The 21,099-nt window shown below is 36.5% G+C and overlaps 1 protein-coding gene across 5 annotated transcripts in view; it reads right to left on the bottom strand.

Annotated features, from left to right (window-relative positions):
- LOC115442963 (muscle calcium channel subunit alpha-1) overlaps positions 1 to 21,099 on the bottom strand; it is a 68,527-nt gene that overhangs the window by 11,380 nt on the left and 36,048 nt on the right. For 4 of the 5 annotated variants that reach the window (XR_005112454.1, XM_030168191.2, XM_037439464.1 and 1 more), the window contains 29 exons: positions 20,691 to 20,843; positions 19,371 to 19,564; positions 19,034 to 19,137; positions 18,513 to 18,685; positions 17,824 to 17,933; positions 17,053 to 17,168; positions 16,545 to 16,647; positions 15,899 to 16,050; positions 15,318 to 15,528; positions 14,631 to 14,751; positions 14,046 to 14,131; positions 13,176 to 13,276; positions 12,237 to 12,346; positions 11,590 to 11,734; positions 11,108 to 11,243; positions 10,123 to 10,292; positions 9,231 to 9,318; positions 9,042 to 9,149; positions 6,231 to 6,283; positions 5,420 to 5,557; positions 4,867 to 4,981; positions 4,409 to 4,539; positions 3,605 to 3,749; positions 3,031 to 3,111; positions 2,537 to 2,641; positions 2,255 to 2,281; positions 1,565 to 1,750; positions 831 to 930; positions 176 to 357 (listed from right to left, as the gene is read on the bottom strand). Coding sequence is in view for 4 of the 5 variants with exons in the window: in XM_030168191.2 (XP_030024051.1) it covers positions 176 to 357; positions 831 to 930; positions 1,565 to 1,750; positions 2,255 to 2,281; positions 2,537 to 2,641; positions 3,031 to 3,111; positions 3,605 to 3,749; positions 4,409 to 4,539; positions 4,867 to 4,981; positions 5,420 to 5,557; positions 6,231 to 6,283; positions 9,042 to 9,149; positions 9,231 to 9,318; positions 10,123 to 10,292; positions 11,108 to 11,243; positions 11,590 to 11,734; positions 12,237 to 12,346; positions 13,176 to 13,276; positions 14,046 to 14,131; positions 14,631 to 14,751; positions 15,318 to 15,528; positions 15,899 to 16,050; positions 16,545 to 16,647; positions 17,053 to 17,168; positions 17,824 to 17,933; positions 18,513 to 18,685; positions 19,034 to 19,137; positions 19,371 to 19,564; positions 20,691 to 20,843 (3,644 nt within the window). In the remaining variant the exon portion in view is untranslated. The remainder of the gene's footprint in view (positions 1 to 175; positions 358 to 830; positions 931 to 1,564; positions 1,751 to 2,254; positions 2,282 to 2,536; positions 2,642 to 3,030; positions 3,112 to 3,604; positions 3,750 to 4,408; positions 4,540 to 4,866; positions 4,982 to 5,419; positions 5,558 to 6,230; positions 6,284 to 9,041; positions 9,150 to 9,230; positions 9,319 to 10,122; positions 10,293 to 11,107; positions 11,244 to 11,589; positions 11,735 to 12,236; positions 12,347 to 13,175; positions 13,277 to 14,045; positions 14,132 to 14,630; positions 14,752 to 15,317; positions 15,529 to 15,898; positions 16,051 to 16,544; positions 16,648 to 17,052; positions 17,169 to 17,823; positions 17,934 to 18,512; positions 18,686 to 19,033; positions 19,138 to 19,370; positions 19,565 to 20,690; positions 20,844 to 21,099) is intronic. The other variant, XM_037439466.1, reaches the window with a different exon arrangement.

Genomic DNA, 21,099 nt, shown 5'->3' with positions numbered 1-21,099 from the left:
TTGTTTAGCCGTAGTCGGGTAAAAGTGGATGTAGACACTGGAGTCAAAATAAATTGATTCATTACAAAGGAAACTAAAATGGAACATACATAAATGAAGTATTTTTACACTTCCTTGTTTAGCCGTAGTCGGGTAACAATTGATGTAGACACTGAAAGCTGAAATTCCAACTCACCAAGAAGGTGCAGAGTAATGAGAACGATATGAAGTACGGGAACGCGAGCCAGTTGCCACATAACTCGTCGTCTGGTTGCGGCACGCCGTCCTTGTCGATGTGGGCGATGCAGCGCACTGGCTCCCCGGGACGCTCTAGGGTGTTGGTGGACAACGCCATCATGATCTCCTGCCATGCCTCACCTGGACACAGAGCGGGTTAAGATATAGGGATTGAAGTGGAACTACTTGTACTTGCTCTATCATGATGGGTCTCGTCAGCGTTACGTGAAGGAATTATGCCGGCATAATTATAAAATTGAGAATTAACGTCATACCTTGGTTGAAATTAGACTCTTAACATTGTGCCTAATGACGTCATAGCTGTGCGAGTTATAAAAAAATATGATCAAATTAAAATAAATTATTTCATAGTTTACAACCACTACCTACTTAACTATTAACATTTTAATTCATGAACCCCATTAATACCAATTTTAGGGATACCTAAAAATCAAATTAAATAGAATCTAGTCTTTTGCTATTGGCCAAAGACCAAGAGAACATTGTGCAGATATAGTGGACCCCTGGAGAAAATCAAAGTAAATACAATCTAGAACCTTCTGCTATTGACTAAGGGAACATAGTGCAGGTATACAGTAAAGTGTTTGGATAACCTGTAGCGGATCTGAACAGCACCATGAGGGCTCCTCCGAAGGTCTGGAAGTTGTTGTTACTGGTGATGATCTCGTCGTCAGGGAACGCCTTGCCGAACAACTGTAACAACCATAAATAAATACACATTCAGGTCTTTTATGCCTGAAGGGGTAGGCAGGGGCGCAACTGGTGTACCCACTTTCCGCCGTGCGTATTCAGTCCCATGTGTGATATACTATCGCTATATCGGGCATAACAAACTCCGAACTATTACTAAGCCGAAAAAGAATACCATTTTGCCCGCCCCGGGGATCGAAACCGAGACCAAACCTTATTCCTTCCAAAAATTCGGCAATACTTCCAGATAAATTACTAAACCTCATTTAGACGGCGAGATTAATTTCTTTTAAAATCCAAAAGACTTGTATACGTCTACGCGATATTGAATCGCCATAGCGCACGTTCAGAAGTTACTTTTGAACTAATAATTACTTACATATTTAAACTTAGAAAAACCCAAATATCACTGCCCGAATTAAAACCCAGGACCTCAGAGCGCTTCCGCACCGCGCATGCAGTACAACTACGCCACCGAGGCAGTCATTGACTTTAAAAACACCACATATATATACATATAACATCCACCAGCTGTATATAGTATATTGCACGTTCGTACCACACTCAACTGAAGGTCCATTTTATTGCTATCATAAACGTGGCTATTAATGGACTTCAGTATCTGCTAAAACCATACCTGCATCCCCACCACAGCATAGATGAAGAACAGAAGAACGATCAGCAGGGCTACATAGGGCAGCGCCTGGAAAGACTTGATGAAGGTCCACAGGAGGGTCCGAATCCTCTCTCCTCTTGATAGTAGCTTGATGAGACGCATCGCACGGAAGAGACGGAAAAAGGTTATGTATTTGAGGTTCATGCCCTGAAACAAAGTACCAAGTAGAAGATAGATTTTTCAGCAATATACTGTTGAAAGAGGAAATTGTTACAAAAGGGCATCGATATATGTGTACATACTAGATTTGGCATTCCGAACATTCACTGAGTTAACTGAATTGAACTGCAATCCATTCAAACTGACTTTAGTGTGGTCAATATTAACAGCTTGTGGATGTGTACGGAGTGGCGCTCATGATAAAAAAAAATCCATTCTAAGTGTAAACGTAGATTTGAATAAAAAATATTAGTCAAATAAGTAAAATTATTTGTTGTTCAAGTGAATAAATAGGTTATCACAGTGACGTTTTGATTGCCATTATAGTTCAGATTTTGAACAAATAGTTTATATGGACGTTCGTGTCTATAGAATATACGTCAATGTTAACAAGTAGATGTTAGATAAATTTCTCCAAAATATGCCAGTGAAAAAGAAAAGGGCTGTTAAATTTCTGAGGATAAATTATCCCTGAAATAAATTTGCTCATACCTCCATAGTTGATCTGGTCGCGCCATACTGAAACAATAAACATATAATATTAAGAATACATAATAGGCAAAAGACTCGGCAAACGTAGTGTAGGACGCCCTCCAACTAAATGGAGTGGACCTGCGAAAGGTCGCTGGCAAGAACTGGATGCGACAGGCCGAAGATAGGGTAAAATGGCACATATTGGTGGAGGCCTATGTCCAGCAATAGCCTAAGATATAGACTGATGATGATGACAAATATTTAAAATATTTTTAATGGGTAAAGATATTGTTTACTTACAATTTGCTCCGGTCTATTCTCGTTGACTTGAGTGACCACAATGTCTATGATACTTCCGATAACCAAAATAAAGTCTGTCGTGTTCCACGCGTCTCCAAAGTAATTCTGTAACAATAAATTAGCCATTAGTAATCGTAATCAGCGTATTCAAAGCGAGATTCTTCGTTGCTGATCTTTTATCGCTTGATACTCAAAAACATAACCATAACATTATCTACTTCTTAATTTGTATATAAAATTTATGGTGGGAAAGAATCTTTAATGACCTGTTTTATTACGAGCAACACGCTTCACGGAAGGTTGTAAGGGTAGTTTATACTAACCTCCGCCTATCAGACGTTAACTTCGCCCGAGAGATCCAGTCAAATCGTGTTAAACATCAACTTAAAATGTTGTCCAACCTCGGTTTCGAACTTAGACAATACTAATCAAATATTCGCTGCTACTAGACCAAAGATGCAACACCGAGCCTCAAATAGACAATAACATCTTACCTTAAATCTAAAAGCAGCTAGCTTGAACACAAACTCCAGCATGAACACCGTGGTCAACAGCATGTTGAGGTAGTCCAAACCCTGAAGACATATTATAATTATACAGTACTTGAAGAGCCATGATGAATATTATTTATCTAAATAATAAATTGACTGTTTCGTCCGTTATATTAAAGTCTCATAACAATGTTTCATGTATCATTCTATACTATTATATAAAGTTGAAGAGTTTGTTTGTTTGAACACACTAATCTCAAAGACTACTGGTTCGGATTGAAAAATTCTTTTAGTTTTAGATAGCCCATTTATCGAGGAAGGCTATAGGCTAACATCACGCTACATCCAATAGGAGCGGAGCACCAATGAAAAATGTTGCGATAACGCGGGAATTTTATTCGTATTGAGAGCTTCCATCGCGTGCGCTAATAAACTCTTAAAATTACACCACTACAATGTATGACTAAATTGTTCCCCTTAAGATCATTTATAATCAACCAATCCTGTCATAAGATGAGCTCAAAGTTCTCTCAATCTCTCTTGCTAAAATACTCCAAGAAAAGAAAGAGCATCTCACCTTCTTATACTCAGGAGAGGCACCATGGAACTTCATCATGAGCGCGATCGTGTTGAGAACGATGAAGAAGAATATGAAGTATTCGAACCGCTGTGACGTCACGAACCACCACGTCTTGTACTGGATACGGTGCTTTGGAATGTACCTGGATACAATCATTACCATTAACAGTAATGCTAGCAGTATCTTTTTATACGGGACGGCATAGTAACTCCCACTACAACTGATAGTAAGGGGGGCCCAATGGAACGTCGACTGACGAGAGATGATTACCCCTCGGCAGTCAACACAATTGTGCTGATCTGTTGGATTCGGGTATAACCAGAACGATCCCGGAACGCGATACAGTTACGTTGGCTAATATACCGGGTTTTAACACATTGTGTACGGTGGCCGCTATCCGGGCGGATATAAGATATATCCTACCACCAGCAAATATAATGAAAATATGGACAGTGGATAATCATCTAAATATGCATTATAAAAAAGGTTGTATACAAAATATTAACTAATTACTAGTAGAAAATATATTTATATATATATACCCTTTTATTAGCTATACTGTTATTATAAAATATATAGTTTCTATGCAGAGGATAATCATTAAAACCTCACCGATTTCAAAAAATATTTTAAGAGCTAAAAGCCACTACCCTCCTATATAATTGGATTTAATTACTGTTATTGTTAAAGCAAGCGGCGATGCTCAGTAGCAGAGGCCCGTACCCAGCAGTGGGACAATATATAATACAGGATTGATATTATTATATAATATTTTCCAAATAGTTGAATCGAATCTCTTACCTTCTTACCGGCTTCGCCTTCAAGGCAAACTCTATACAATTCCTCTGATTCTTGTCTAATTCACAATCTTTGAACTCCTGCTCACCCTCTTTCTGGAATGTCACGATAACGAAACCCACGAAGATATTCACCTGCGGATAAAATAATTAATGGTAAATATAATAAAATTTATTTCTTCACAATTTTGTCTGATTATCAACGTCTGTTTGCTTTCGTAGCTTTTACTTTAGATGGTTATTGAATGAAGGAACTCATTTGCAACGTACAAAATCAATATGACATTAAAAAGACAACTTTATAATAAGGCACTCGAACCGTTAATGTAATTTTTCATAATGTTAACAAACATAAAGACAATTTATTAACGCAATGTTAAAACGGTCAAGGAAAAATTATTACTTTTACTTTTACTTTTACTTTTACAGTTTGACTACGTCCATTTGGGAAATGAATCTTACCATGAAGAAAGCTATGACAATAATGTAACTGATGTAGAAGAACGCCACCAAAGGTCGAGAATTCTCTATCGGTCCGTGGTCCTCCTCATTCGAATCCATGGAGGTGGACAGTAATCTAAAACAAACATGATTTCAATATCATAAGTAACCTATAACAATACGAAAAATATTTTTTTCGATGAAAAGAGCTTCGAAATTGGTTGGAAAATGAAGTAGAAACCGACATTTGAATATTGCAATGAGTAAACGAATCGCAGTAACCATAAGCTATATAACCGTCTCTTTCATACGCCCGCAACAATATGCCGGTGACGTCTCACCTGAGTACTTTTCTCTTTCGTATATTTTTATTATTTTCCTATTTCATCTGAGTTTAAAGTTAATTATTTATTCTGAACGAACTTTGTTCATTATTCCCATGCACGAATTAATTAACATATTTTAAATAAAAAAAAATAAAAAATAGAGTCTATATTTTCTCTCTCGACATCGATTTTGGACTCTACTGTATTCACATGAGGTCTAGTTTACCGCAACAGGATACTATACTCACGACGGCCATCCCTCGAAGGTAGACACGGTGAAGAGCGTCAACATTCCGCTCAGGACATCATCGAAATTGAACTTATTGGTTAACCATTGGCGGTCGTGTATTGTGGGCTTAGAGTTCTCGTAAATTATATATGACCCTCTGAAAACAGTTATATAGTGTTAATAGTTCTTTGATAGATGTCTTAAGTCTAATTATTTCTTTATTTCTGAGTTTATTAACAACACAACGATTTATCGGTAGGTATAGGTATAAATTGAAATTTTTGTTTATCTTAGGGTAAGTTTACACTGTATCTAAGTACACACTAATCATCGAATAAATAAGGCGACCAAATATAATAGTCAAGATCCTAAACAAGACTGCATTCAGCATTAACTATATCAGAAACTGGCGAATATTTACTCGTACATTGTGAAATGCCCTTACACAATAATCACTGGAACTATGGCTACGATTTTGAAAATATTCTCACTATTTTGTCTAAGGATTGAAGTGTGACGTCACTGTCGAATCATGACGTCACAATAATCTAATACGCTTTCAAAATTTATAATGAATCTTTGCCAATTTTTTACTTCGACGATGCCACTACATACGTAGTTAGTAAATGGACAATTCGCACACTTATTAGTCTATATTTTGACATGAACGACATCAAAGATTTTAAAATCAACGAATCCTTGTTCCTGCTTGCCAAATCTAGTGCAATTAAAATTGCTTGCCTTCATTCAATTATAAATAAATATCGTAACTTACTCTATCCTAGCGAGCCGCATTACTAATTATTTATTTAATAAAAAATCTAACTTACTTGCACTCTAGCTCCGTTACTTTTGTACTGTCTGTACATTTGCAAAATCTTCCCTGAAATTTGAATCGTATTAAAATGATAAAACGTCTAATTTTACAATAACAATTGACAATTTACAAAAACGCCAGTTATTTTTGATTTCTATAGTGCAATTTGATTTTCTCAAAAAGAAGTCTTTAGATTCATATGTAGTACACGATGATCAGTCTTACTTATAAAAATTTGAAAAATGCTTAATTAAAACACAAATTTACTTGATCAGCTGTAAGTCAAAACCCGCCATATTGCCTCTTAATAAGGTTTGAACTGGATGATGTTTTGACAGCTATGCAATACTAAATCACCTCTTAACACTAAAACAAGTTTATAAGTAAGACTGGATGTGTTTATATCATCTGTATTAAAGTAAGTTTGATTGTAATCATGGTGTAGTGAAGTCACCTGACCTCGCTTCCATGCCAAATATATGCCTTATGTAAAACAATACATGCTTTAGTAACAAACAAAGCTTATTTCAAACTTTTTATATAAGGGAAGGATAGGGATTTCTTCTAACATAATTCCTTCATCGGGTCTTCCGAAGAAGTTTGACGTGTCGTCCTATAAACTAAGCTAAAGTCTCTGCAACATGTTTAAAATTGTTGCTTCCATCGCTTCTTACAGTGTTCATAAATCACAAAGTATCGACTTAACGCACACACATCACGCATTTATTCCCGAAGGGATATGCAGAGGCGCAATCAGGGCACCCACTTTTCGCCAAGTGTGTTCCGTCCCATGATGAGATAGGGGGCGAGCCTATACTTATATCGGGCACAAATTCCAGACTCCGGACTGATACTGAGCAGAAAATCCCAAATCTCTGCCCGACCCGGGATTCAACCCCAGGACCACAAAGCGCTGCTGTACTGCGCAAACAGTACAACTACGCCATTGAGGCAGTCGACCTAACAGTGTACCTACTACTATGTTTTTGTTTATTGAATATGTAAGTTGAGAGTCTGGAGAAATTTTTGACCTACCTTAGAACCACGAAGTCACCTGTTTAGATTTGTAATTTAAAGTAGAAAATTTAAGTCATAATTCATATAACGTAAGTTTTTCACTTTACACCAACATTTTCATAATTTTCATTAAAGTTACGAAGCTGATTGTTTTTGGCAAAAAAGCATAACTAATGAAAATTTAGTTGCAACGAAAAAACCTCGAATAGGTCTTCTACTTTTAAAAAAAAAAATAATCTTTAAAAATCGATAATTCTCACAAAAACTCAGAAAAATATTCATAACTCGAAACCTATAAAAAATTGCGGAACATACATGGGGGTGATTCGGATACCCCAAGAGGTGCTTTGTCTCTGGACCTCCGCTTGACACTATTTTCTGGGTACCCTGTATAGCCCTGTTATTTATTCTTTTTTGTTCAAACAATATAAAACATTCTTTCTTTTACTTTTACAGTTTAGTAAGAACAAGTTTAAAGTTAGATAATGTAATGTCAGAAACCATTCTCCTTTCAACTCCCATTCTTAAGAGTTACTTTGCCATTAGCATTATACTGGGGTAGACATAACTATCGATGACACACTTGAATCCTCTCTGAATTGAAATACTGTTTTGTATATACCAAAACTTACACACAAATGTAGTTTGTTATTTTAGTAATGCAAATATCTATACATATTATAAAACAAACACTCCTTTTTTGTCTGTGCGTGATCGTTTTTTTTTTTAATTTACTGAATGGATTTTTATCAAACTGGGTATGAAGATAGTTTAAGACCCTGGGAAGGATATAGGCTAACTTCTATCCCGGGAAAATATATAGCGGGAAAACTCCTTCACGCGGGCGAAGTCACGAGCAAAAGCTAGTCTAAAATATAAATATATTTCACACTAAAATTATACTTTCATGTACCCATCTTTAAATATAAAGGATTAGTTGACATATTAGCCCTTCTAAATCACAATGCTACACAGAATACAGAAATTCATACAATACCTTAAACAACTGTATGCCTACAACAGAAAACATGAACTGCAACATGTGGTTAATTATGAATATGTTCCCGATGGATTTAATGGAAGCGAACACGCACTTCACCACGTACTAAGCCAAAAACATCGCATGAACGTATTAAATAAGCGACAAAACACAATAACGTTACCAAAATTGCAGTGTATTATTTAAAATGTTTGAATTTCCACCCATTGTCCGTATGTGCGTTTGTTTGTGTATATCACGTTGTATTGTGTGAAAAAATGCAAAAGAACATGTTAAAAAATATGAAAAAAAAAATATAAACCAAAATCCTACTCACTCACATTGCGTTAGTCCTTTGGGTTTATTAAAAAAAAAACATATACTCTCATTAATCACTTAAACAAATGCCAGTGTCCCGGTCTGACTGTTTGGTAACAAAAAAAAAGAAAAAAATACTCAAAACAAGGGACCAAGTACCTCACTCCTAGAAAACGAGTGAAATGTCAAGGTAGGGCAAAATGTGCAAACAAATACTGAAGCTCTTGTATATTTGAGTCCAAAAAATCAATATAACCATAAACAAAAACCACACAACACCTTTGGGCAAATTTGGTACATGCATCCTATTTTTAAAAAATTTTTTGGACCCACGGGCAAAGCGCAAAAAAACATGTTAGTCAATAATTCTTACGTCACGCAGTAAGCATCACACAATGAAACGAAACCAGATGACTTGTAGTGCATGAATACACGAGTGCATACTTACATTAAGAATGATTGTAATAAATTGACCCAAAGGTGTCGTTTATAGAGATCTAATTCCCCTACCTTGAACATTTGCACTCCCATGACCGCGAACATGAATTGTAGAAGATTTGTCACCAATAAAATGTTGCCGATCGTCTTTATAGCAACAATGACGCACTGTACTACGTGCTAAAATATAATAACAAAAAGAATGTTTTTAATCATATATGCTGGAGAAACTTGACTAGGATGTATGGAGGTGGTACTGACCTTCAATCCTTTGGCTCTGTTGATGGCCCTCAGAGGCCTCAACACTCTGAACACTCTCAAGATCTTAATGAACGATATGCTGTTTGTCCTGCGGCAAAAAAACCTCAATTAAAAGAATTGTAACAAATATATTATATACGTGTGCTATATTCTATTCTAACATGAAAGTCATTGAAATTATGGGAGAGATTTTTGGATTTGGATGGTGTTTCTACTGTTCATGGACGATCGTATCGCTTACCATCAGGCGGATAGCAACCTCTCTCGTCATTTAAAGCAATAAAATAATAAAAAAAATCAAGAAACCACACACCAGCATAACTGATGTGTAAATAGTGAGAATAAAGGTTTTATTATGTGTTTTGTTACTTTAATTATAAATAAACCCACACCCCAACTATTCCGTACATAAGATTCTATCCTCCTATTGTCTGGAAGATATTTTCGTTGTTAGTGATAACACCATCTATTCTTACACTAACTGCAGTTACTAAGTATCTATGGTTTTAATTTCTTTTACTTATGTCGTGTTCATAAAGAATGATCTATCTTTTAACCGTAAACGTAAAGCCGTTGGTCCTACGCCTGATCACTCTCTGGTCATATCGGATTGCTGTCTCACCGAACTATGAGAGTAAAATAACAGAGAGTGCTTGTGTATTGCACATACTTGTGCTATAATATGTCCTGCGTGGCTGGGGTCCGTTGAGATCGACCCCGGTGGCCCAACTTCGGTTAGAAATAAATCAATCAATATCAGTCAATATCTACCTTATTTCAACTAATACATTAGATTTTTATAAACCGTTAAAAATCAGCATTAATGAGCGTTTATCATCACTTACTACTAAAATGCCTGTGATTAAGAAAACAATAGTAAATAGTGGCTTACTTTAAATCTAACAAAGAGACTAGTGACACGATGACAACGAGTAGATCAAGAAGATTGAACGCGGAGCGACAGAACGAATCCTTGTGGAGGATGAACCCGTAGGTGATGACCTTCAGCACCAACTCGATGGTGAACACCGCCGTAAAGAAGTAGTCGATCTTGCGGAGAATCTGCAATAATCATTTATATTTGATTGAACATAAGGTATTAAATCCAAAATCAAGGGATCAGCTTGTCTATATCAGGTATCGATCAGGCCAGCATAATTGTGTCGAATGATGTGGGATAATCAGCTATCCGTTATTACTTGCTACTGTGGTTGCCTGTAACATTTACCATCGAGTCTAGCGGAGTCACTTTTTTGTGCCCGTGTACAAAAGGCTTATTATATTAAGTATTGAACAAGTCTTCAAGAGCTATAATATGATCTTGGATTATTTATAGATAGAAATTGATCATTAGATGACGGAGTCATAGAATCACTATCTAGAAACAAAGTATTAGGTGGTGCTGCTTCGACTGATCACGATCCCTTTACCATTATTAGTGGTGGGTCTCTCATATGTGAGAGTCCGCCTGGGTACGTACTACCGCAATGTCTATTTCGGCCGCCAAGCAATAGTGCGCTGTCACTGTTGTGTTCCGGTTTGAAAGACATTGTAGTCAGTGTAACTACTAGACATAATGAGAATTAACATCTCATGTCTCTGGATGGCGAGCGCAGTGGAATACCAAACAATACTTCGTAATTCAAGGTGTTGGATGGTGTTTCTACTCTTTATGAGCAGTCGTATCGCTTATCATCAGGCGAACAGCAAGCTCATCTCGTAATTCAAAGAAAGAAACAAAAAAAGGTATTATTGTTCGGTAGTCTCTATTTTTTTACATTGTTTTTTCCATATCTTATACAAGGATCTGCTTATCGATCATGAACATCCTCTGCTATGAGATCTTGATCATTTTTATCACTATAATTATAACTTACTTCGACTGTACCCTCAGTGCCGGAGCTCGGGACGGGGTCTTCCATCGCCAGCATGAGCGAAGACGCCAGAATACACACCAATATCAGATTTTTGAACCAGGAATGATTCTGAATTGTGTAGCACATTACACGGAACCTGGTGTAATTTAATATGATTATATTTAAGGATACGCTTCATGATATTTCAGAATAACTGAAGAATATGCTTTGAGTATCATAAATATAATATATTTTTAAGGGTATAAAAACAAAATTATAAAATTGTATAAATGAATAATGCAAATAATATTTCACAGGGATAATAGTAATGAAGGTTTTTAACATTATGATAATATCAAGAATCATCTCTATTTTAATCTGAAGACTAACGGAAGATTTCAACATATTTTTCTATTTCCGCAAATTCAACATTTCATTATATGCATATACCACCAAACTTTGAAATTCATATCATCCTAGCATGTTACAATAGATTCCCTTACCAATTCGTTTTAGAGAATATGAAGAAGCTAGTGCCATCAGGTATGGGTTTCTCTTGCGTCTTGATCTCCACCTCCGACAACCTTCGCGGCCGAGCTGAAATACCGGCTGGGCGTTTTGGAGGTGACTCTTCTTTTTTTACGTCACCTGTAAAATCATCCTTTTAATCATCATCAGCATGGGCGCCGGAAAGGGAGTGCAATTAGGTGCATCCCCCTGCCGAGAAATAAATCACAAAAAATATAACTCACTGAATAGATTTTCAAGAATAGGAACTAACGACCACAGAGGTTTTATTATGATAAAGCATTTTTAAAAACTCGCGCGATTTGAATTTGAGAAAAAAAACTTAATGATATTAAGTAGAGTGGCGCGTAAGTGCAGATGCACCTCCCTAAAACTAATCTTGGCAATGAACTTGTCAAATACTATGATCAACTTAAGCAAAGCAGTGTTAAAATGCTTAGATCAAAAAGGATTTTCCATATTATTATATCACGTTCTAGGGACTCTTACATATCCAAAAACTATTATTTACTACTAACATTACACTTTAAACACCGTCTATAGAGTTTCTATGCTATTTAAGTTGTATATTTTATAACCGTCCACCCGTTTCCCTTATTTGCTTTAATTGAAACAATCTTACCATTCTGTTTCTTTTCATTATTAACGAGTGCTTCGTTTGCATTTTCTCTTTCCTGCTCCTGCTCCTCTACGTCTTCTTCTGAACCAGTCTCTTCGTATTCATGATCTGATCTGTATAAACAGTTACTGTTATTAAGACTCCTAATTTTGGTAGTTATTTTTGGTTCGGACTGCCTCGGTGGCGTAGTTGTATTGCATGTCCGGTACAATAGCGCTCTGAGGTCCTGGGTTCGAATCCCGGGTCAGGCAAAGTGATATTTGGGTTTTTCTGCTCAGTATCAGCCCGGAGTCTGGAATTTGTGCCCGATATGGCGATAGGCTCGCCCCCTATCACATCATGGGACGGAACATACTTGTCGAAAAGTGGGTGCCCTAGTTGCGCCTCTGCATACCCCTTCGGGGATAAAATGCGTGATGTTATGTTATGTATTTTTGGTTCAGTTTTTACATTTTTGCAGATGTATATGTGATTTTTAGAAAAGACGTTTACACTTACCTCGGAACTCTCTTATATTTTTTATAAGGCCGGCTGCGTCAAATAATGTGAAATAAATATTAATATTACTTAATAACACAACCACATTACGCCTCCAATACCGAAAGGTAAAGCATAGGAATATTACACAGATAGTCGTAAAGTGAAGAAAACGAAAACAAAGATTATTAACCAAGATGCCTTTCCACAATCATTAAAATTAAATAATTTAAAAAAGAATCTGTGGAAATGATAATATTATTTTCTGATGACAGACTTATCAATAGGACGTATCATTTCTATACATTTTTCGTTTCTATAAGCGTTTACGATTGTAAAATCTACTATCGAAGAATAGCCCCAGGATAGATATATTTGGACGATATTATGATGTTGATATGGTATTATTATTATTCGCCTTCGTGTCATCTTGGACATGGGTTATATTCTTAAGGTGTCTCTTACCCTTCACTGGAGTAGCCCTCTTCTTCATTAGCAAATTCATCATCAGTTTCTGGCCTCTCTTCATCCAATTGAGGGTTTCCTGCTTCAGGATTTTCAGCGTCCTATATAAAAAGGGAGAATCAAAAAGTCTATTGTATAATATATGTATAGTAAAGAGCGAACTAGTTTGTGAAGAGGCGTGGTCTGCGTGACGTCATAGTAGTTGTGGAAGGGAGGGAGAGCTCGGGCGAACGCCTGCGCCAGTACGAACTCACTTTGTCGTTGGCATTTAAACGATACAGTCGTTGCAAATCGTGTTAAATCTCTGTCAGTTATAGTAATTTAATGATAGTTTATAATTAATAAAAGTTTAAGATTAGGCTTGTAATAGTTTGTATTTTTTTTTAAATAAAATCGGATTAAACTCCTAAGTATATAGTTACATATTTATGTATTCCTCTATAAAAATATTATAGAATATACGCTACATTACTCTATAAATCTTTTATAATAATAATATCAGCCCTGTATTATATACTTGCCCACTGCTGAACACGGGCCTCCTCTACTACTGAGAGGGATTAGGCCTTAGTCCACCACGCTGGCCTAGTGCGGATTGGTAGACTTCACACACCTTCGAAATTCCTATAGAGAACTTTTCGGATGTGCAGGTTTCCTCACGATGTTTTCCTTCACCGTTAAAGCGAACGATAAATTCACAAAGAATACACACTTGATTTTAGAAAAGTCAGAGGTGTGTGCCCTTGGGATTTGAACCTGCCGGCATTCGTCTTGGCAGACCGTTCCACACCCAACTAGGCTATCGCCGCTTTATAATCTTTTACTTGTTATAAATTTACATTTTTTTTAATACGTCCAAACATCTCTTACCTCCTTTGCCTTCTCAATCTCGTCCATTTCTTCAGCATCACCCAAGTTGTCGACGGCGATAGCCAAGAACACGTTTAGTAAAATATCTGATTTGTCAGTTAGGTATATTATAGCATGTTGTTTTTAATCTAGAATAATTACACATGGGATGACTTCCCTTACGAGTACCACTAACGGCCGTTTTCAATAAACAATCCCAATCTTAACCTTCTGTCCAATCCAAATAATAAACCATTCAGAGTCATTTATAAACATGTCCAAAAAAGCTTTATTCTAATTGGCCCATTTTCACTATCGATCGAAAAAGCAATTAGGATCGTTTCCTGACTACGGGGGTAAGTTATGGGTGCATTGTGGATCTTGTAAAATGTTAAAAGTAATAAAGAAAGATAAGGAAACGTGGAAAAATTTCACTGGTCTTCAGCTATCTTCTACGATAATATTATCTTACAACAGCAAATCTGGTATTAGGCTAGTTTTTTGTAAACCTGGTACCACACCAAAAAATCACTTAGATAACACTTTCAATACCACTATTTGCAGTAAAATATTTATCTACATTGCATTAAATTCAACAAAGGATACAGTTGCCACAAATAAAGATGACGATGAAGTATATAGAGGCGAGCATTCCAGGAGTTCCCACGCCTCCGTACGCCTTGATACCTTCGTACATCACCACGTTCCAATCCTCACCAGTTAGGATCTGAAAACAAAATGTTATAAGGAAGATATTAAGAATAGACTTCTTGATTTCTATGAGTTTGACTATAGGTTACATACACACACACACAACATCACGCATTTATCCTTGAAGGGGTATGCAGAGGTGCAACCAAGACACCCACTTTTCGCTATGTGAGTTCCGTCCCATGATGTGATAGGGTGCAAGCCTATCGCCATATCGGGCACAAATTCCAGACTCTGGGCTGATACTGAGCAGAAACACCCAAATATCACTTTGCCCAACCTAGGATTCGAACCCAGGACCTCAGAGCGCTGTCGTACCGCGCATGCAGTACAACTACGCCACCGAGGTAGACTATTAGTTAGAAATATCTTTTAGTTTTTTCTATTTCTTTTTTTGGAAAAACAAGGCTTGTAGATTGTAGGCACGAGGTACCTTAAGTATATTTAGGTACTTAAACTTTCCATTTTAAACATACAATTATTTCGTCCTATGTTCATAGATCACATAAATTCACTTAATTCTACACAATAAAAATCTATAATATATTCTATGATCACTAATTTTAAAGATATGTGCAATACCTGAAACATAGTCAACACAGCCTGCCAGAAGGAATCGAAGTTGTGCCTCTCCTTCTCAGCTTCGGGTTGGTAGTCGAATCTCCCACCAAACACTTGCATGCCGAGCAGCGCGAAGATCATGATGAACAAGAACAGCAACAGCAGCAGAGAGAAGATGGATTGGATAGAGTTCAGCAGTGAAGCTACCAGGTTGGAGAGGGAACGCCAGTATCTGGATTTATTGGAAATTATTTTTATGTGAGCTTCGCTTAGTAACCTTGCTTTGGTGCGTTTGTCTTATATTGCATAAATTTCACTTCATTATATTATTCTACGAGTAAAATCATTACATGGTTAACAGATTAAGGTTACCAGGTTTTGCCACGAAACAATACACGGCATTTCATTTGTTAATACACTTTGCTTTACTTCAGCAACTTGAGCTACAGACTATTTCGTATATACAACAATCAGATAGCATTTGGTTGCCTATTATTTCACTAGATCATCGATCAGCATTTGGCTATATTCATTATATAGCCTTTATTCACCAGTAGACTTCCTATAACTGACGATGATGTTTGGCAACTATTAACACTTACTTGGTAACTTTGAACACCCTGAGCAGCCTGACGCATCGCAACACGGATATACCGAGCTGCGGGATGCTGCCTGCTGCCGTCAGCGCCAACTCGATGATGGAGCAGATCATGACGAAACAGTCGAAACGATTGAATAAGGACACGAAGTATCCCTGCAAATGTAAATTTTAAATTGGGAGTAGACTGTCAAGGTAGCAGAGTAGTGGGTAGAAAATGTGATATATTAAGGCGGAAGAGAAAGGAGAAGTAAGTTAGCGAGCGCGAAATTGATCTGGTCAAAAACAAACATCCAATTATCGCTATTAAAGAATTTATTGGTTTAAGTGCTAGCATCAATTATGAAGAGTGCGATAGTATTGAAGATATACACAATTTGTTGGTGGAATTTGTTAGATCTAAAGATTTCTGTGAAACTCTAAGAAGAACTCATAACATAAACTTTAAGGATATCGATATCATCCAAAGTATTCTTTCAGAGCCTCAATCTATATTCTTTACCTATTCTTTTATACCGTAAATTGAAAATTAGGCAAAAATGTTTTTTTTTTCCTATGGGGATGGCATAGTCTCCTATGAGACTCTAAGGCTCTAAACAAATAAATAAAAAAAAATCGCAAATGTTATATGGAATGCTGGTATTGCTTACCTGAAATCCCAGAGCGTACATTTTGACCAGCATCTCCATCGTGAACAGCACAACGAACATGTAGTTAGCGTAGTTCTGGAACCGGTCCAACCATTTGGGTTGTCTGAAACATCATCGTAATTGTTATAACAACGTTTATGCTTATGTTAGAAGGTTGTTAAAGGATACGAGAGTGCATTTAAATTGATTGCTGCTCACTCTATTTCTACTATTAGTCTCAGGTTTTCTCAGAATAAATGTCCCACAACTAACTATAATTTAAAATAAGTCTATATCAAAAGTATAATAATAATATCAGCCCTGTATTATATACTGTCCCACTTCTGGGCACGGACCTCCTCTACTACTAATAAGGGATTAGGTCTAAGTTCACCACGCTGGCCGAGTACAGATTGGTAGACTTCTATCTTGGTTCAAATTAATCCAATTATAATCTATTGGAGTGCCAATTTTATTCAATTCCGGTCTACATAAATTTTCTCGTTGATAATCATAAGAAATTACTTACTTGTAATGTTCGGTAGCCAAAACCATGGTATTCAGGAACACCAGTACGATGATAGTCCAGTAGAACGCCTGAGACTTCACCGCCTTCCTGCATGCCCTGCGCATACGCCTGTTCACCTGGAAGGTATAAAATAAAATCAATTAATGATTTATTAAGTTTTCAATCGTCAAATCACTGTTTCTTGAATTTATTCTAGTTCGTAGCCGATTGCAAATTTAACACACGAAGGTATATGTAGTATATGTTTATGATGCATACCATAATATCAAATATTAATAATGGTAAATGACGTTAAAATTACTATTATACGGAATTTTATCGCGGTTTTAATATTCAAGTTTTCTCCCGATGTTTCGAAGACTTTGTAGCCTTCATGGACACGGAGCGGACTGAGGTGTTGTTCATCCGCAAAGTCAAAGTTACAATATCTACCTACATTTTACAAATATACATCTTTTTAAATTTTAGCTGTTGGTGGTCCGATCTACGCAGAATGAGCTCACAGTGTCATGTAGTTTAATCTTAATGTCTAACATTCGCGTAAACATAAGAAATCATAACGGTAATTAGTTTCAGGATAATAGCAATTTAGTTTTGGTTCAAGAACAATTTAGATCAAATGAATTAATTTATCGAAACAAAAATATCCTTAAATTACAGATCGAATCAAGTCTAATTACAGCCTTTGACACCAATTGTCAGTACTAGTATTTGAAAACAACAAAATAACATGATCTGACCTCTAATTACGCTACCAGAGAGGAACCTTACCTTATCAAATCTCTTGCAATACACTTTACATGTAGACGACTGTCCTTGATCCCCATTCATATTCACATTCGTCTGTGAGCCTTCATTGCTTTTCCTTTCTTTTTTATTGCCTGTAAAGACGTTAAAAGTTAAATAACAAAAACATTAAGGGATAGGTGCAGTGAATAATCCTTGGTAGGGTTTAATTAGTGTAATTACTGGACATAATGAGAGATGTGTTCACCAGAAGATTATATTTAGGAAGGCGTCCGTCCCTCAGAAAAACAAAGATAAATGCGATGAATAAGAGAGAGATCACATTGTAGCCAGTGTAACTACTGAACTAATGTCTAAGCCTAAGACTTAACATCGCCATTTCAAGATGGCCAGCGCAGTGGAATATCAAACAATACTCTGTAATACAAGGTGTTGGTGTGTTTTTACTGTTTATGGGCGGTCGTATCGCTTACCATCAGGTGAAAGGCAAGCTCGTCTCGTCATTCAAAGAAATAAAAAACAGGGATGAATAAGATAAATTTAATGAATACATGAAAAAGTGTTTTGCGTTGATCCCGCATTATAATAAGATAAGGGATAGTAAAAGGATGTCACTTAAGAGAGTTTAAAATTCTACATTCTAGATGAGCATATTATTACTGTTTATCTGATCATTCGTAGGCGTTTGCTATAAGTATTGTTTAAAGTCGTACCCTGCGAATCCTGATCATCCTCTTTCTGTGCTTGATCATTCTCCAAATCCAGTTCCTCCGCCACCGTGATCCAGTTCAAGTATCCCTTCAAATCCTCTTCGAATTGCTGTCTCTCTCTGGACTTCTGGAAGTCACCGCGACTCTTAGCTTTTTCTCTCTCTTTTGAGAACTCTCTGCAATTAACATGGCATAGATATTACTGTATAGCACAAGTTTAGAGAATGTAGAATATTTTTTACACTTTGACTGCTCTCTCATTAAAATATCAGTGATTTGGCACTTTTTCGATGTGAGGTACTTTTACCGGAATTTTTATCTATGATCATCTTCACAATATTTATATAACTTGTATATCTTGAATTACACAGTATCAGGCAGAAATAAGACAATCTACAAATTGTTGAAAATTAAGTATTGTTAACAAACTTTGGAATATGATCTATATTCTCCCGTATTAAGGACTTATTTTGTTCTATCACGTTAGACCACTAAATACACAATAGAATACATCCAAAACTCACCCGGACAAAACACCAAGAATTAGATTCATCACGAAGAAATTGCCGAAGATGACCATCGTGACGAAGTATATCCAGGGCCACGTGTTGCCTTTGACGTTAGCGATCTGAAATAATATTGATAACATGCATTACTAGGCAGTGCATATAAAAATACAGCTTAAAAGAGGTTTGCAATATACGGCAATCAATATGACTTAGAATAAAAGATTACTAACGAAAATTCCCTTTCCTAGATTAAGGAAACTACCCCGCAGATTAAACGGGGCATGTTAGGCAGAATTAAATTAGGTGCTTTAGTACGTCCTTTTAATATACGTTTTATCAAAAAAATACTCACAGCGTACATAATATCCGTCCATCCTTCCAAAGTAATACACTGGAACACAGTGAGCATAGCATAGCCGATATTGTCGAAGCTGGTGATCCCATCGTTGGGCCCTTCCCAATCACCTTTGCAGATCTCGTCTGCCTTGCATCTGTAGCCCACATCACCGTCTTTTACGCAAGGTGTTGGATTGTCCATCATGTTACCTAAACACCAAAGTACAGTTGATTAGGTGGCTGTCTCTATCTGCCTTTAAGCAGCGGTATGTGTCTACTGCTATCATCATGCTATGAGATTATTATACTCAATGTAGATTTCCTTACTTAGCATTGGTCAGAGGTGCAAATGGGTTTATAAGTAAAGGACATCGACTGCCCAAAAGCAACCACAATACTAGAGTTAACATCGGTCTACATCAAGATCTCCCAATGTTTTAAGATCATTGCTCTTACCAGGTGTATCTTAAAAACAACTATTTTTATACCTTTGTGTTATTTTGGTTCACAAAGAGAAACATAGGAACATTAATAGCCGTAACGTCAGTTCCAGCTTTAGAATAAATATTTACAAACAATGGAAGACACAAAAATCTGAATGTTTTCAATCACTACAGCGTTTGATTACCTTTGAATGCATTGGCTCAACTACAGGTAACATTGTCAAATATACGAGAAGAGCACAAAAACCTAATACCTAATAAACTCCTACGCATTTCAATTCCTAGTCCTTAAAAGCCAATGCATTCACAGTGACACTATTATGACAGCTACCAGTTCGATTGTGCAAACCCAAAAATTAAACATATCTTCTTTTTAAACAACTGCTACAACCTATCATATTTAAGTATAGAATAGAACAGAGGTTCCCAAACTTTGATTCTCATAGATCACTTTAAAAAAATTACTGGTTCCCCTGTACCCTCCATAGCTAAATTTGTACCACATTCCCCAGAATATGCAAGGTTTTACATGTTAAAGTCACTGAGCTTCTTAAAATAAAATCTGCCTACATTGATTGGTGAAGACAAGCCAACATTTTAGGTCTTTACTATCAAAACCAGGTAAATTGTCGTGAACTCCCGCTTATTAATTGGGAACGCCTATTGTTTGGTCACGACAATATAGACCTCCGTCAAGTCTAACCCCTGAGGGCCCACGGGAGACCTTGACTATTTTGGGAATCAATGGAATACACAAAGCATGAATAAATAAGTACTACCTTACGAAATATTTTACAAGATAGAACGGAATGTGTAATGACACGTGTAATGTGAGGAGGCATCAATGATATTTAACGTTGTAAATGTTATTTTAATTTTAGTATCAAACTTACCTGTCTCATTAGAGTAGCAGGTGTCATGAAGGATGCCAGAGAACAGCTCCAGCCCAATAATAGCGTAGATGATGATAACAAACAGCACTAAAAATGCTATATGGAAGAGCGGCACCATGGCCTTAAGAATGGAGTTCAACACGATTTGTAGACCTGGAACAACAGTTTGTGGTAAGTAGGATATCATTAATGATGTCCGACTAGATAGCAGTCAATTCATGATCAATCACCATAGGGTATTCATTGCAGAACATATTTATTACGCTTTTTTGTACTAGCACCGACAAATGACTTCACTACACCTGATGGTAAGTGGAATTTAGATAGAGAATCACCTGACGAGAGATAATTATGCCTCGTCAGTCTACAATTACACCGGTTTGTTCAAATTGTAAAATTTTACTAATAT

The sequence above is a fragment of the Manduca sexta genome, chromosome 3 (genome assembly GCF_014839805.1).
Source record: "Manduca sexta isolate Smith_Timp_Sample1 chromosome 3, JHU_Msex_v1.0, whole genome shotgun sequence".
NCBI lineage: Eukaryota > Metazoa > Arthropoda > Insecta > Lepidoptera > Sphingidae > Manduca > Manduca sexta.
The sequence above is the reverse complement of the archived record's forward strand: the minus strand, read 5'-3'. Positions and strand labels throughout refer to the sequence as shown.